The sequence below is a fragment of the Malania oleifera genome, chromosome 11, assembly GCF_029873635.1.
Source record: "Malania oleifera isolate guangnan ecotype guangnan chromosome 11, ASM2987363v1, whole genome shotgun sequence".
Lineage (NCBI taxonomy): Eukaryota > Viridiplantae > Streptophyta > Magnoliopsida > Santalales > Ximeniaceae > Malania > Malania oleifera.
In genome coordinates, this window is record NC_080427.1 from 40,276,442 (window position 1) to 40,295,080 (window position 18,639).

General features: G+C 34.9%; 1 protein-coding gene across 1 annotated transcript; it reads left to right on the forward strand.

Annotated features, from left to right (window-relative positions):
* The first annotated feature begins 743 nt into the window (after nucleotides 1-743).
* LOC131167697 (uncharacterized) lies at nucleotides 744-2,412 on the forward strand. The gene has a single exon (XM_058126538.1). It carries the CDS (start codon nucleotides 1,003-1,005, stop codon nucleotides 2,101-2,103), a length of 1,101 nt encoding a protein of 366 aa, XP_057982521.1. The 5' UTR covers nucleotides 744-1,002; the 3' UTR covers nucleotides 2,104-2,412.
* Nucleotides 2,413-18,639: the final 16,227 nt, after the last annotated feature.

An 18,639-nucleotide genomic window follows, 5' to 3' on the forward strand; every position in this document is an offset into this window, starting at 1 on the left:
TTTGGATATTCACTAGTTTAGTGAATCTTTATTGAGCTTTTCGGGAATTGTTCGACTTCTTTTCTCTGGGTTTTTTTCAAAATAATTATTCTTGTGTAATAGCAAAATTCTCTTCTTCTCAAGAGCCACCTCCACGATACTTAAAATTAAGAACTGGTTAATAGAATCACCGATCATATTTGACACGCGAGACCTAAGGACGCACACTTTTTTCATATATTTTACTTAATAATTTTTGTAGGATTTATTTACAAATCAGTTTAAAATGCTTATCACATATATTTAAAGATATTTTTTGCTCAATTGAAAGCCTACATCGAGCCTAGACTATAGAATGAGAGCTCTCACTCTTTATCCTCAAAGATTAATACATGAAATGTCTAATATGAAAATTGTTATATAGAACTTTTAACCTTCCAAAAATTTCATATTTAATTAAAAAAATATGTGTTTTTCACTATTCTACATTTATTAAATATTTTAGTAAAAGAGAAGCACACAAATGGAAGTGTTTCAAAAATTCAAAAAATCCTTTACATCAACCCGCTCTTCAATTTTTTTTGAAATTCAAAAAAGATTTATATTATAAGTTTAAGAAACGGCTTGTGCTTGCCCACCCGACACCAAATCTAGAAGAAGACTCATCCACAAATACAAAAACACCCCTATCGTGACACAAAATTACGTTTCAACCATTCACAAGCAACAATAAAGCAAGAGTTCTTTTACTCCCGTCCACAGAAGAAGAAGGTATTTTCTGTTATTTTGGATGAAAAATAAGGGTATTTTTGACCAATCGACCGCCAGTACAGACCCAGAGTGAACTAAGGAAGAGGACACACACCCAGCACAGCGCAGAGCGTCATATCCGCCAGACCTCAACAGACCTCATTCAAAATTTCAAATTTCATTATAAATAGCCCAATTCTCAGTTCCCAATTCCGAATTCAGAACACCCTTTTCGTCTTTTTTGATTTATCTGCTTCAATTAGTCGAAGCACGATGAAAGCATCTCTGAAGTTCCGCGACGATCAGAAGCCTCTGTTCAGAGCAAAAGTCCCTCTGAATATCCTGGGCCTTCCGTTCCAGTCTGGCATCGCTGCCGGCGAGTCGAAGGAGCTCAGCCTGACTCTGGGAACGCTGTTTGACTCGGGCCCATCTCTGAAAGTTGCTTACCGCCCAAACGATTCAAGTAACCCCTTCAGTCTCGTACTGAAGACCGGAATCGGGTCATATGGGTCGCCCAACTCGGCTTCGATGACTATGAGCGCCGAATTCAACCCGCTCGAGCTCGGAAACCCCAGGTTCTTCCTCCACTTCAGGCCTCAGCTTGGGGACTTCTCGATCAAGAAAACGCAGTCGTCGGTGTTTAATAAGAAATTTGGGGTTGGATCGCAAAACAGCGTTGGCTCAGAAGATGATGGATCGTTTGAGGCTGTCAAAAGTCCGATGTCGAGCTGCGGGTATGTGATGGGCCACGGGGGTTTTCCTGGGAAAAGTATGGCAGGGTTACAGCTGAAGGCTCCGGCAATGGGGTTTATCGAAAATCTGTTTTCCGGCGTGGAGGTGGGCGCGAAGACGGTTTTGCCGGTGAGGAACGGAGCCATTTTGAATTGCCGGTGGGGCCTCAGGTTTTCGGAGGAGCTGAGGCAAGCGTTCGGCGAGGACGTGACGAAGGATCGAACGGCTGGGGTTTCGCTTAAGAAGCTTCCGCTGCTCGTTCTGAACAAAATAGGGATTGAACACTCGGCGGATAAAACTTTGACTTCGAAGGAGAGTTCTCAGGTAGGCTGGCCGCTGAATTCGCCGGGAACTGCTGACTTGGCTGCGGCGGAGGCGTGTTTCACGGCGAAGCGTCAGCTGGAGATTCTACAAGCTGAGAATGGATTGTTAAAGAAGGCGATGGAGGATCTCCAGTCAGAATTCTCCGCCGCGAAGCTGACCTCGTTGGCCGGAGCGGCAGATCCCAGCAACTACGGAGAAGGCGACAGAAGGGGAATCAGACAATCCGGCGGTAAATTCAATCGGCGCGAGCCGGAAGTGCACGGATTCGCCGGGAAAGCTGCCGAGGGGGAATTGAGGGAGGAACAAAAGAAAGCATGATTCTGAAGAAAATCCTCTGGCTTCATTAGGTGTGTTCATCTTTCTCATGAAAGATAAGCCTTTCCTACAAAAAGAAAAAAAAGAGAGAAAGAAGTCTTTCTCATGAAAGGAGAGTTCTATTATTTCTTATTAGGGTTTGTTTATTATATGTTTCTGTGTTTTTAATTACGTAGTTTTATTTTGTTTGGTCATAATACGAAGATTACTTTGTCACATATTGAAAGCGTGGGGTGTAAATTGCTCATCTGTGGGGAGAGTTTATCTTGTTCTTCTTTTGTTATCATATTTAAAGGGAAATTTCTTATGGCATGTCAAGTTATACTAGTTTTGTTTTTTGTTTTTTGTTTTTTGTTTTTTTTTTCTCTTTGCTCCAAGAGATTAATTGCTTAAAGACAGTGAAGGCAAATTGTTTGATTCATTGTGAACATTTTCAGATTATGGTTATGGCAATTCCAGACCCCACATTTGAACAATGAATTTGATTCTCTGATGCATTTATCAACTTGTTTTCTGTCCAAGTTGGTTAAAAAGTGGACCTTATAGGTTCATAATTGGAGTTAAACCCACTAGGTATTTTTACAATTTTATATTTTATCTGGAGCTGTAATAAGGATTTAATTAATTGAAGAAAGGAGCAATGGAATTCAAGGATTATATTTCAAATGTTTATAGTTGGAGGTGTCTTTATGTTCATGTTTATTCTTTAGACTCTGATCTTGGTGTTGTAAATGATATCTAAAATATGGAAGGTTTATCCAAACTACATATGTGGTTGAATAACCCAATGTCAAATTTGATGTTCTGCATATTTGAATTATCAAAACAATGTTCTGATTTTTGATCATCAACATGGGTAAGGTGAGTAATGATGTGATTAGCCACTTGCTAAGTTATTGTTGCAGTATTGTCTTCATTCTGAAACAGATAGGTAAGTTGCATGCTTAAGAAACTCGATCTGCGGTGAAAGAGTTTGGACGTGGAAGAGTTTGGACGAGTTGGTATAACCTTGTTGAAGCAGATACTATCATGTTCTATGATGGTGACTGAAATCCTGCTGTGGATTGACAAGCTCAGGCTTACAGATGAAGTTCGTAGTTATTTGTTGAATGACTTGAGTTCACCATAGAAGAGAACATTTTTCTGCAGTATTGATAACCTAGTTATAATCAGTGGCAACTTCAAAACCAAAATTTTCTAGGAACTTGATACTGTGGAATTGTTCTTAGGTCATAATTCCTTTCCCATTAAGAGCATGCAGAATGATGAGCATAACAAACATGGAGTAGAGGTTCTGTATCTAATGCAGACATGGGAGTTGCTTCGAAATATGCAGAAGACGAGATGGATTACATGGCACTGAAGAAAGTTGAAGAGAGTTTTATACAACCAGGAGTTTACGCAGATACATTTGCTGTATTGAAATGGCTGCAAGGGGGTATGAGCAGATCAACTGTCATTAGGGAGCTAATTCACTTTGAGCAATTTCCAAAGTGGTTGTGGCCATGGGAGGCATGTAGTTCAAACTCCTCTGAGTGCTTTTTAGATGTCTTTTTAGATGTTGGAGTGTGTGCAAGTAAATGCGTAGTATTATGCATATTCCTTTGTGACCGAGTTCTTAGTTGTCTTCTTTTGTCTGGATGGGATGCTGATTTTGCAAATGCTGCACTTAGAGCAGGCTGAGGCATGGGCAAAACATCAGGTAACAATAGCAGTTGCTTTATTTTGCATAATTATGCTGCCATGATTTGAAATTTGATTGGTTGAGTGTCTGCTATGCATTTATAGTTGACACATGATTTGGAATGCTAGGCTAAAGAAAAGAAGGATGCGTATGTTGAAAATTATGATTATTCAAAGAAAGTACCACGAACTTTTGCCTTAAAAGGCTTCTAGCTGGAAATTTTGTGTTTCTATATTTCTTGGGAATGGTTGGAAAAATCTTGCTGGATGAATGAATGGGAAAAACATTTTTTTCCCTTCTTTTGGTTTTTAAGAATAAGTTGGTGATGTAAGACAGGAACGGAAAATTGCAAGCAGGGGGAGAAAGAGAGAGAGAGAGAGAGAATTGAGGGGGTGAAATAGAGAGAGAAGAGGAAAAGAAGAAAAAGAAATAAGAAAGGAGAACAGAGAGCAGACAAGAAGGGAGGAGGAAGAAGGAAAGGAGAGTGAGAGGTTGCAAGGGAGGGCGTGAAAAGCAGTCTGGGAATCTGAATACAGTTAACTGCTCAATATTCAAAATACACCATCTATTCCCCCACCATTACATCTAAAAGAAACAATTAAAAATTAACCTCAAAGTTCTTCAAATACATAAATTACCCTAAAATTTTAAAATAATCTGATTTTTACCAAACTCAAATAGAAATCCTAATTTCTAAACCATTAGCAATATAAGCATCTAAAGTTCTCACAGGTGGTTCTCCATCAGCTGGTCATGGTGTACTGCTGTTGATGAGGATGTAAAAGGAACAAACATTGGTTACAACTTACAAGGGTTAGATTTTTCTGTAAGGGTTGAAAGTGTGATAAACTTTTGACTGGAAAATAATTGGGTATTTGAGCTGATTGCACTTGCAGGAGTCAACCGAATACAACAGCTAGGTTACAAAGACCTGGAATTGTTACAAAACCAGTTCAGGAAAAGAGGGAAAATCAAACGTTATATCAAATTCTCTGGTCTAGTTCTTAAAGCACAAAGATTAAATATTGGACAGATCCTTAATATCACCAAAAAACTGTTGAAGATCCTTCTCTACTGTATATTCCACTGTCAAAGCATCCACAACGACTTTTGCATCTCCCATCATAGAAACCTCAGATCACAGCATACCTTTCGCCCAAAAAGCAGCTTGTCTCTAATCGATAGCTTCTGTTGAGGCTGTTGAGATAGCCTTCCCCATTCCACCCTTGCAGACTAGAACTTCTCCTGAATAACTGCAATCACTAGAATGAAACCTGCTGACGGCATCACATGCAATGGATTTTTGAGTTCCATTATCAGGACTGGATACTGAACCCCAAAACAACAATCAGTTCCATTCTTAAACTGAATTAGGGCACGTGGTTGTTTGATTTTATTTCCATCCCAGTTAAAATCTAACCAACTTTGTAAAAATGTTCCTTATCATTTCACCTGTAAAATTAAGAGAACTGTATAGTAAAGTTGAAGCCAACTAAATTCATTGAACATGTTCACCGAAGGGCAGAATATGTTTATTGTGTTCTACTGTTTCTCAATATCTTCTACAAAGAGAATGCAAATTCCCTTGCATTCTCTTTGTTTTGTATATTGTCTCCAGAGGCAAATTTTGTGCGCATAGTAGGTAGGGGACTCTTAATGTAACATGTAAAACATCATAACAGAGCTTATTTAAGTTTCTAATTTCTATTACCAACTAGTCCCACAAAAAGAAGAGAAAAAAAAAAAAAAAGAGACAGTGACTGAGGCAAACTGTTTGATGATTCATTGTGAACATTTTCAGATAATGGTTATGGCGATTCCAGACCCCACATTTGAACAATGAATTTGATTCTCTGATGCATTTATCAACTTGTTTTCTGTCCAAGTTGGTTAAAAAGTGGACCTTATAGGTTCATAATTGGAGTTAAACCTACTAGGTATTTTTACAATTTTATATTTCATCTGGAGCTGTAATAAGGATTAAATTAATTGAAGAAAGGAGCAATGGAATTCAAGGATTATATTTCAAATGTTTATGGTTGGAGGTGTCTTTATGTTAATGTTTATTCTTTAGACTCTGATCTTGGTGTTGTAAATGATATCTAAAATATGGAAGGTTTATCCAAACTACATATGTGGTTGACTAACCCAATGTCAAATTTGACGTTCTGCATATTTGAATTATCAAAACAATGTTCTGACTTGTGATCATCAACATGGGTAAGGTGAGTAATGATGTGATTAGCTACTTGCTAAGTTATTGTTGCAGTATAGTCTTCATTCAGAAACAGATAGGTAAGTTGCATGCTTAAGAAACTTGATCTGTGGTGGAAGAGTTTGGACAAGTTGGTATAACCTTGTTGAGGCAGATACTATCATGTTCAATGATGGTGACTGAAATCCTGCTATGGATTGACAAGCTCAGGCTTACAGATGAAGTACGTAGTTATTTGTTGAATGACTGAGTTCACCATAGAAGAGAACATTTTTCTGCAGTATTGATAACCTAGTTATACTGAGTGGCAACTTCAAAACCAAAATTTTCTCGGAACTTGATACTGTGGAATTGTTCTTAGGTCATAATTCCTTTCCCATTAAGAGCATGCAGAATGATGAGGATGACAACAATGGAGTTGAGGTTCTGTATCTAATGCAGACGTGGGAGTTGCTTCGAAATATGCAGAAGATGATATGGATTACATTAAAGTTGAAGAGGAAGAGTTTTATACAACCAGGAGTTTACGCATTTTTGTTGTATTGAAATGACTGCAAGGTGGTATAAGCAGATTAACTGTCATTAGGGAGCTAATTCAATTCGAACAATTTCCAAAGTGGTTGTGGCCATGGGAGGCATGTGGTTCAAACTCCTCTGAGTGCTTTTTAGATGTCTGTTTAGACGTTGGAGTGTGTGCAAGTAAATGCGTAGTATTATGCACATTCCTTTGTGACTGAGTTCTTAGTTGTCTGCTTTTGTCTGGATGGAATGCTGATTTTGCAAATGATGCATTTAGATAGAGCAGGATGAGGCATGGGCAAAACATCAGGTAACAATAGCGGTTGCTTTATTTTGCATAATTATGCTGCCATGATTTGAAATTTGATTGGTTGAGTGTCTGCTATGCATTTATAGTTGACACAAGATTTGGAATGCTAGGCTAAAGAAAAGAAGGATGCGTATGTTGAAAATTATGATTATTCAAAGCAAGTACCATGAACTTTTTCCTTAAAGGTTTTTAGCAGGAAATTTTGTGTTTCTATATTTCTTGGGAATGGTTGGAAAAATCTTGCTGGGTGAATGAATGGGAATAACATTTTTTTTTCCTCCTTTTGGTTTTTAAGAATAAGTTGGTTATGTAAGACAGGAACATAAAATCTCAAGCAGGGAGAGAGAGAGAGAGAATTGAGGGGGTGAAATAGAGAGAGAAGAGGAGGAGAAGAAAAGGAAATAAGGGAGAACAGAGAACAGACAAGTAGGGAGGAGGAAGAAGAAGGAAGAAGGAAGAAGGGAGGAGAGTGAGAGGTTGCATGGGAGGGTGTGAAAAGCAGTCTGGGAATCTGAATTCAGTTAACTTCTCAATACAAAATACACTATATATTCCCCCACCATTACATCTAAAATAAAAAAATAAAAATTAACCCCAAAGTTCTTAAAATACATAAAATAACCCTAAAATTTTAAAATAATCTGATTTTTCCAAACTCAAATAGAAATCCTAATTTTTAAACCATTAGCAATATAAGCATCTAAAGTTCTCACTGGTGGTTCTCCATCAGTTGGTCATGGTGTACTGCTGTTGATGAGGATGTAAAAGCAACAAACATTGGTTACAACTTACAAGGATTAGATTTTTCCGTAAGGGTTGAAAGGTGTGATAAACTTTTGACTAGAAAATAATTGGGTATTCGAACTGATTGCATTTACGGGAGTCAACAGAATACAACAGCTAGGTTACAAAGACCTGGAAATGTTCCAAAACCAGTCCAGGAAAGGAGGGAAAATCAAACATTATGAGATATCAAATCCTCTGGTCTAGTCCTTAAAGCACGAAGATTAAATATTGGACAGATCCTTAGTATCACAAAAAAACTGGTGAAGATCCTTGTCTACTGTATATTCCTTCGTCAAAGCATCCAGAATGACTTTTGCATCTCCCATCATAGAAACCTCAGACCACAGCATATTTTTCACCCAAAAAACAGCTTGTCTACAATCCATAGCTTCTGCTCAGGCTGTTGAGATAGCCTTTCCCATTCCACCCTTGCAGACTAGAACTTCTCCTGAATAACTGCAATCACGAGAATGAAACCTGCTGATTGCATCACATGCAATGGATTTTTGAGTTCCATTATCAGGACTGGATACTGAACCCCAAAACAACAACCAGTTCCATTCTTAAACTGAATTAGGGCACATGGTTGTTTGGTTTTCTTTCCATCCCTTCCTTTTTACCCAGTTGAATTCTAACCAACTTTGTAAAAATGTTCCTTATCATTTCACCCGTAAAATTAAGAGAACTGTGTAGTAAAGTTGAAGCCAACTAAATTCATTGAACATGTTCACAGAAGGGCAGAGTATGTTTATTGTGTTCTACTGTTTCTCAATCTCTTTTACAAAGAGAATGCAAATTCCCTTGCATTCTCTTCGTTTTGTATATTGTCTCCAGAGGCAAATTTTATGCGCATAGTAGGTAGGGGACTTTTAATGTAACATGTAAAACATCATAATGGAGCTTATTTAAGTTTCGAATTTCTATTACCAAGTAGTCTCACAAAAAGAAGAGAAAAAAAAAAAAAGACAGTGACTGAGGCAAACTGTTTGATTCATTGTGAACATTTTCAGATTATGGTTATGGCAATTCCAGACCCCACATTTGAACAATGAATTTGATTCTCTGATGCATTTATCAACTTGTTTTCTGTCCAAGTTGGTTAAAAAGTGGACCTTATAGGTTCATAATTGGAGTTAAACCCACTAGGTATTTTTACAATTTTATATTTCATCTGGAGCTGTAATAAGGATTAAATTAATTGAAGAAAGGAGCAATGGAATTCAAGGATTATATTTCAAATGTTTATGGTTGGAGGTGTCTTTATGTTCATGTTTATTCTTTGGACTCTGATCTTGGTGTTGTAAATGATATCTAAATTATGGAAGGTTTATCCAAACTACATATGTGGTTGAATAACCCAATGTCAAATTTGACGTTCTGCATATTTGAATTATCGAAACAATGTTCTGACTTGCGATCATCAACATGGGTAAGGTGAGTAATGATGTGATTAGCCACTTGCTAAGTTATTGTTGCAGTATTGTCTTCATTCTGAAACAGATAGGTAAGTTGCATGCTTAAGAAACTCGATCTGTGATGGAAGAGTTTGGACAAGTTGGTATAACCTTGTTGAGGCAGATACTATCATGTTCTATGATGGTGACTGAAATCCTGCTGTGGATTGACAAGATCAGGCTTACAGATGAAGTACGTAGTTATTTGTTGAATGACTGAGTTCACCATAGAAGAGAGCATTTTTCTGCAGTATTGATAACCTAGTTATACTGAGTGGCAACTTCAAAACCAAAATTTTCTAGGAACTTGATACTGTGGAATGGTTCTTAGGTCATAATTCCTTTCCCATTAAGAGCACGCAGAATGATGAGGATGACAACAATGGAGTTGAGGTTCTGTATCTAATGCAGACGTGGGAGTTGCTTCGAAATATGCAGAAGATGATATGGATTACATTAAAGTTGAAGAGGAAGAGTTTTATGCAACCAGGAGTTTACGCAGATACATTTGTTGTATTGAAATGACTGCAAGGTAATATAAGCAGATTAACTGTCATTAGGGAGCTAATTCAATTCGAACAATTTCCAAAGTTGTTGTGGCCATGGGAGGCATGTGGTTCAAACTCCTCTGAGTGCTTTTTAGATGTCTTTTTAGACGTTGGAGTGTGTGCAAGTAAATGCGTAGTATTATGCACATTCCTTTGTGACTGAGTTCTTAGTTGTCTGCTTTTGTCTGGATGGGATGCTGATTTTGCAAATGATGCATTTAGATACAGCAGGCTGAGGCATGGGCAAAACATCAGGTAACAATAGCAGTTGCTTTATTTTGCATAATTATGCTGCCATGATTTGAAATTTGATTGGTTGAGTGTCTGCTATGCATTTATAGTTGACACAAGATTAGGTATGCTAGGCTAAAGAAAAGAAGGATGCGTATGTTGAAAATTATGATTATTCAAAGCAAGTACCATGAACTTTTTCCTTAAAAGGTTTTTAGTGGGAAATTTTGTGTTTCTATATTTCTTGGGAATGGTTGGAAAAATCTTGCTGGGTGAATGAATGGGAATAACATTTTTTTTCCTCCTTTTGGCGATGTAAGACAGGAACATAAAATCACAAGCAGGGAGAGAGAGAGAGAGAGAGAGAGAGAGAGAGAGAATCGAGGGGGTGAAATAGAGAGAGAAGAGGAGGTGAAGAAAAGGAAATAAAGAAGGGAGAACAGAGAACAGACAAGTAGGGAGGAGGAAGAAGAAGGAAGAAGGAAGAAGGGAGGAGAGTGAGAGGTTGCATGGGAGGGTGTGAAAAGCAGTCTGGGAATCTGAATTCAGTTAACTGCTCAATACAAAATACACTATCTATTCCCCCACCATTACATCTAAAAGAAAAAATTAAAAATTAACCCCAAAGTTCTTAAAATACATAAAATAACCCTAAAATTTTAAAATAATCTGATTTTTCCAAACTCAAATAGAAATCCTAATTTTTAAACCATTAGCAATATAAGCATCTAAAGTTCTCACTGGTGGTTCTCCATCAGTTGGTCATGGTGTACTGCTGTTGATGAGGATGTAAAAGCAACAAACATTGGTTACAACTTACAAGGGTTAGATTTTTCTGTAAGGGTTGAAAGGTGTGATAAAATTTTGACTGGAAAATAATTGGGTATTCGGACTGATTGCATTTACAGGAGTCAACAGAATACAACAGCTAGGTTACAAAGACCTGGAAATGTTCCAAAACCAGTCCAGGAAAGGTGGGAAAATCAAATGTTATGAGATATCAAATCCTCTGGTCTAGTCCTTAAAGCATGAAGATTAAATATTGGACAGATCCTTAGTATCACAAAAAAAACTGGTGAAGATCCTTGTCTACTGTATATTCCTCCGTCAAAGCATCCAGAACGACTTTTGCATCTCCCATCATAGAAACCTCAGACCACAGCTTATCTTTCGCCCAAAAAACAGCTTGTCTCCAATCCATAGTTTCTGCTCAGGCTGTTGAGATTGCCTTTCCCATTCCACCCTTGCAGACTAGAACTTCTCCTGAATAGCTGCAATCACGAGAATGAAACCTGCTGATTGCATCACATGCAATGGATTTTTGAGTTCCATTATCAGGACTGGATACTGAACCCCAAAACAACAACCAGTTCCATTCTTAAACTGAATTAGGGCACATGGTTGTTTGGTTTTCTTTCCATCCCTTCCTTTTTACCCAGTTGAATTCTAACCAACTTTGTAAAAATGTTCCTTATCATTTCACCCGTAAAATTAAGAGAACTGTGTAGTAAAGTTGAAGCCAACTAAACTCATTGAACATGTTCACAGAAGGGCAGAATATGCTTATTGTGTTCTACTGTTTCTCAATCTCTTCTACAAAGAGAATGCAAATTCCCCATGCATTTTCTTTGTTTTGTATATTGTCTCCAGTGGCAAATTTTGTGTGCATAATAGGGGACTTTTAATGTAATATGTGAAACATCATAATGAAGCCTATTTAAGTTTCTAATTTCTATTACCAATTAGTCTTTCTCGAGTCTTGAGACTCTTGACTATGTATTTATCTTTGCATAAACATAGGGGATTTCTCATGGTCTCTGCTTTTTACTTTCTAAGATAGATACCCTTGCATTTATTCAATTTTAAAACTAATGCGATATAGAATAATGTACAAGATTTCCATTGACTCATTACAACTTTTAACTAACACATAAATATTCCATAACTAACCCACTAGTAAATTTTTCTTTGGTGTCCATTTTAATTTTTATAAAAAATTTACTATTACTTAATTATATTTTGTCCAACAACTGACAATAACTTGTATTAAGATATAGAGTCAATGCTAGACAAATAGGAAAAGAATTTGGTCAAATTATAAAAATAAACAAAAAAATAAATTGTGAAGATTTAATTAATTTTCTAAAAAAAATAAAATGTAGATATATTACAAACACATTGTGTGTATATAATGACTTGTATAATTTAATGGAATTTAGATACAAAAGAATCAGAGTGCTTTTTTGCTTGACCCAAGAATGGTATGAATGTAATCATTTTCTCCCTTTTGTAGAGATCTAAATGTAACCATTTTATCATATATATATAATTATATCCATTCACAGGAAAAACTTATGGGGATTGAATGAAACCTTAATTCTCCTCTTTTTTTTTTCTCTCCTCTCTCTCTCTTCTTCTTCTACCTAATGAATGTGATCATTTTCTGTTTGCAGATTACAACTTCGACATTTTCTGTTTGCTATGAGCAGGAATAATATGTGGATTGATCATAAATTTTGTTTGGAAAAAGAAACTTATGGGGGCATTTGATAAGATTAAGTATTTAAGTGTTGAATGCTGAACACAATTCTGAATCAGTGAACGGGATTATGAATATAATTGGAATCTTGTATTTGAATTTGAATGGTGAAAATTTTTAGTTGTTTGATAACTGATCATTGAAAGTACAAGTAAGATAGGATTTGGGAAATAGAAATGTGTCAATGAGTACTATAGAATTTACATTTTTTTACTAGCAAAAATATCTGGCAGTGTCTCTAATAAACCTCTTACTGAATCAGCAATGCGAAGATGTTCAATCAGAAAACTAGAAATTAATTCAACACTAAGAGGTTTACTAAACAAGAATGTGATGCAGACCAAGAAGGTAGTTTTTGAAGAATTCGAATGGAAGTGAATGTGCATGTAGTTTCCTCATTGTATCTCCTTCCTCTTTTTCTTCTTCTTCCTCTATCTTCTCCCGCCTTCCTCAATTTCTCCCAAACTCTCTTGCCTTTAATTTCTTGATGATGCTACTGCATCAGACGAGTTCATTAAATTCTAAACTGTCAAGAGCCCAACCCTTAATTAGAAGCATTTAAGTGCAAACAAACAGGGCCTAAGAGAGCCAAGATTCCAAATAAAAAACTTTGAAAGTTGAGCCGACAATGGAAGCTATGTTCACAGATGATGAGGTTATCTTGCCTGTTTAGACTTCGTGCTGCGATCTTCAACTGCAATAGGAAAAATGTAAGAAGGCTGAAGTAGCATAGGATGCTGAAGAATTTAATGTCACAAAGAAGTTTAAGAAACTCGAGAAGTTTGTTCCTGAAATCTATTTGTAAAAGAATTGAGTTTGACCTGTTGTGCAAGCTGTGTGATGGATCCAGCGAATTAAGATAATCTGGGAGGAGTCAGATTGGAGGAAAAATATCTGTTGCCACCTTGCCATTAAAATGAATTTTGAACATAAAACTGGAAAAGTTAAAGGAGAAGGGGGATATCTAGTCTGGGGAATTTTCTTTCCATCATGTGATGCTTGGTTGCCATGGGAAGATGAATTGCCAGGTGCTATTGTGCAGTAACATAGCCTCCACTGGTGCTTGGTGAGTGAAGCACTACATGGGTTGAATGGCGGGTTTCGTAGTGGTAGATACTGCCACCCCCTGCATCCTTGTGAGTGATTTAGCTAACTGATCCAATGGTTTATTATTTTTGCACTGCAGACAGTCTTAATAATCAAGAACTCACCAATGCTGCTTTTAGAAAGTCCCTTCTGGAAATCCCGAATGATGCTCCTGGAAAGTCTCTTCTCAAAGTAACAGAGGTAAGCAATACTTAGCCCCTTTCTTCCTAAGGAAAAAAAGTTTAAAAATATGGATTATATGTGATGCATATGAGACACAAGTTATGATTCTTGCCAATTTCACTTGCAAGCATGACTTCATCTGGATGCAAGATTCGGTGAATATCTCTGATAGATATACCATACAAGCATGCCCTGGTTGGGCAGTGCTAGAAGTGTCTAATTGTTATCATTGACTCATTCAGTTTTAGGATTCTCTCTCTAGAGTCTAAGCATTCCTAGATTTGATAAAATATGCTAGAGTCCAGTTAAAATCTCCAGGATCTCTATCTCCATCAAGTATCAATGTGAACATTTAAACTCTTATTAACACTTCCTGGTATAATCTTCATATGCGTGTTTTAGCTGTCTGCCTGCCCAAGTAGTGTAACAGCTTTCCATGCCACATATCAGTTAGCTACGAAGAAACTCATAATGAAAAATACGAATGATATCGGTAATGTGGTTAACTTACTTGTTTATCTTTCTCTTTAGTTTGAAGGCTTAAACTCTTACATTTGCTTTGAATATATGTTGCTGAAATGATTTTAAAACTACTGAGAGAATATACTGCTTGCAAATATCACATGTGAGAATTCACATGCCTGCAGGACTATTCCAGTCCCTGTGCTTTTTCTAGTTTAGTATGTACTTCATCCTTCGGTTTCTTTTTCGATCACTGTATTTCATCCATTTGTTCTCATCTGGCAAACAACTAAAGTAGTTTTATGTAATTCCAATCTGGAATCTGTTAGGCTCCTTTGTTGATGTCCATATAATTAAGTCATTTCCCCTCTCTTTAACCATTTTTTTTTCCACCAACCTCTTCTTCTTTGTCAATCATATGTTGAAAAGTAAATAGTGTTTTAAACAAGAAAATGAAAGAAAAGTTTCTGAACAAAATTCAAATAAATGACTTAATTTTATTTATTTATTTATTTATTTGTGTGTTTGTTTGTTTAGACAGTAACCATTGCTCATTTGCTCTAGCCTTTTTTTTCTTTGAAAAAAACTATTAAAAGTGAAAATTTCTTCTAAACTTCTAATGAGATCAAATATTAGGAAAATAAGTGTACATGATGTGCAAAATTAAATATTTGTTCATTGATTTGGTATATTTTTTTTTCTTTTTTTGTTATGACTAAACACAAAAAAGTAAATTTTTTATAAAATTTTCTTTTATCTCGTAAATGTTTTCCAAATCTAGATGGACTATTCCAAAATAAAATTTATAGAGAAATAAATTATTTGTTTGCACCTCTCCTCTACCTTGTTTTGCATAGTATTTCCCATATTAAATGTTTTTTTTTTTCATTGTTTATCATTTAAGGTTATAAGAGTCTTGTCTACATTATTTGAACTGCCTTGAGGTTTCAAAAAACGCGATAGACCTCCTTTGGGGTTTCAAAAATATCATAACATTCTTTAAAATAACTTGTCTTCTTATAAAATACAAGGGGAGGTTTGTGTCTTTTTGGCAAACCTCAGAGGAAGTTCATGGAAGTCTTGAACTCTCAAGTGAGGTTTTTGGAATTTTTGAAACCTCAGGAGAGATTGTCATTTTGCCAAACTTTAGAGGAGGTCAATTTCTTTTGCTCTTTGATTTTTTTATTTTATTTTTTTGATAAAAAACATAGACCTTCTTTGAGGTTTGGTAAAAATATAGGGATCTCTCTTGAAATTTCAAAAATTTTAAGTATCTCTTCTAAGTCTTTTAAAAAAGACACAAGCTTCTCTTTATATTTTATAAAAAGACAGGTATTTTGAAGGAAATTTGTTTCTTTTTGATAAATTTTAAGAGAAGTCTGTGATATTTTTGAAATTTTAACAGATGTTAATGGGTTTTTGAAACCTTAGGAGTTAGGAGAGGTCCTGTTTTTTTTTTTTGGGGGTCAAATCTTTGGGGAGGTCAATGTCTTTTTTTTAATTTTTTTTTTATCTTTTTTTTTTTTTTTATAAAATTTCTAACATAATGTTTCATTTGCGTAATAAAATGAGATGCAAAAGGAATGTAATAAAAAACTAAATATAAAACATGGTAAAATTAAGTGATAAATCTATTGCAATTGGTGTGATTCCAAGAGGGGGTGAATTGGGTTTTAAAATATTTTGGTTAATTTAAACATTTATGTTGATTCACCATATATCATATTCCATTTTAATTATGGTCGTGTTTGTAAGAATTGAATTAGCAATATGTGCAGATATACACATGTTTCTCATTTAAAATAAATGTGTGCATGCAAATTGTTATAACCATAAATGAACAAGCATATACATGTTGAATTTAAAATGCATAAATTAAATGAGATAAAGAGAGAGCGACACACTATATTTGTTATTGAGGTTCGGTCAAATTAGCCTACGTCCCTGTCTTAGGTATACCCTTAAGGATTCCACTAAATCTGCTCACTTAAATGGGCGAAGCAGAAATCGTTTACAATGTTCTTACGAGGCGGACATTCCTCAGCTCACTTAACGGGTAGCGCCAATACCATGCACACTTTCTTAGGAGGGTGCATCTTCTAATTCTCTTAATCGGGTCTAAAGCAATCTGATACTCTCTTAATCGGGTCTGAGTAAATTCGATACTATTCACAGGGTTAATCTCCCTCTTTCGACAACCCGTTGGGAATACAACTTCAATAATAATAAATTTTTGTACAATAGAGAATATTTCTCAAAATGCAGACGTGTACAAATTTAAAGTTTAAAATATTCACTCTCTAATAATATGAAATATGTTATGTAGAGTAAGGGCACTATCAAATAATTTTACACAAATATAATATACATGAAAAATGAGTATTATTGTTCTCTTATAAATATTTTTGTAAATAGAGAATATTTGGAGAATTTAGGAATTTAAGCTCAAGAAAATATTTGTGCTGTAAATAATTTTCTCTCAAAAATATTTATCAAAGAAATAATCAGGAGAAAACCTAAGCAATACTCTCAAAAATGGTTTTCAAAGATTAAATGCCTAGTGAGAATATGTGCAAATAAAATGCCCTAAATAAAATACTCTTCTTAAAAATGATTTTGAAATAAATGTATGAAAAAGAGTTGGAGAGATTTGTATAAAAGATTTTACCTCAAAAGAATGATTTTGACAATAAAAATGATTTGGGTGAAGTTTGATTAACAAGAAGTTACTAATCAAAGCAAATGAGGGGGTATTTATAAATTTTCAAGAAAATATAACCGTTGGCGATACGTTCGGTATTTTGAAAAAGTTTAACTAAAAGTTAATGACATTTTAGCCCTTTAAAAAACTTCCAACCCAAGAGGTTCAATCGACCATATAGAGGGTTCGATCGACCATATTAACAAGTTCGGTTGACTGTGAAACTTTTGAACTGCAGGTTCAGTCGATCGTCTCAGGACGATTCTGAACCTTTTCATGAGTTTGGTCGACCAAAGAAGGTTGGTTGACCGTTCTTATAGATTTGGTCAACCGTGACTAGTTTGAACTACAAGGTTCAGTTGACCAAGTAGTTGGGTGTTAGACACGCTTCAGTTCGGTTGACTGTGAACAATACATTCATTTCAGAACGATCGACCGTCCAAAGTTAAAAAGTTGACTTAGGAACGGTTCGGTCAGCCGTGACAATTATAGCTCCATAGGTTCGGTCAACTGTCGCAGGTCAAACTTTTAATTTCTGGGCTAACAGTGGTTCAGTCGACCAAACTAGTTATTATTAGTTTGGTTTAGTTGACCGAGGTTATTAATAATGAATATTTTGCCCAAAAAATTTGGCGTCACTCGACCTTTGCCCCGATTTTGACCCTCAAGTTATTTCAAAAACTTTATATGATTTTAATCTTTTTAGAAAAAAAAAGTTTTTTGGTGAAATGTGCTAGTCCCTAGGGTCGATATGAGCATTCATTCATATCATGCAAATGCATGCATTATTATAGACTAGAGATATGAAAATTAAATGCATTTACAATTATAATGAAATTCTTTCTTTATCTTATTTTTTGCTCTTTTAATTTTATGGAACGTGTCTGATCGTATAGGATTTAAGTCCTGCAAACTTTCATCTCCGTTTCCTTATATGTATGTTAAATTAATAAGCATGGATACATGCTAAAACGCACATAAGAAATGTGTTTTGTCAGCATCAAAATAGGGATCAGACTCAAAAAGTCAACAAAATTCATTTCATTTTAACTGATTTTTATCGTATCAAATGTTTTAAAAGTAAAATAAAAATATAAAATATAACAAATATCTATATCCACTCATTATTATGGCATTAATTAGCTTCTCAAGCCATATAGATTGAGTTTATTTAATATTTTCTTTTTATGCTTTAGTTAATGAACAAAAAATCAAACTCACGGAACAATTAACTTTGTGTGTTTAATTATTTCAACATAAGTAACAATAAAACCTTAATAAAGTGAACATCCTGTGTGCCTATTTATCCATATCATTTCAAAACAAATAAATTGTACGGACTTATGTACTTGGTTAATAATTAAAGAATGTTATAGAAAATTTTAATTATCTTCCTACAAATTTATATTTAAAATAAATTTTTTAAATAGTAAAAATATTAGTAAATGGACATACATAAAAAATGGTTGCTAAAAAAATATTACTTTAGTTCTCAAGATAACTTAAAATTAAAATATCTTATTTGATGAGTTTAAAATTAAATCAAAATTCTTAATTAATAAGTAAATTAATAAATTAGTGTTTTAAAAATCGGCCAATAAGTTTTTAAAATATTATGTATAGTTAATTATTGATGGTTCATAACTTTTAAATAATTATTTATAATTAACAAAAAGTAGAAAAATATGAGCCGCAATTACTTAAATTTTATTTTGAAATAATATATTTAATTTTACCATTTACTTCCTTTAAGCATCCACTCAGTAAGGAAAATATTTTTAAAGTTGGTAGTTATTTTTTTTGGAAAAAAAATATTTTTTT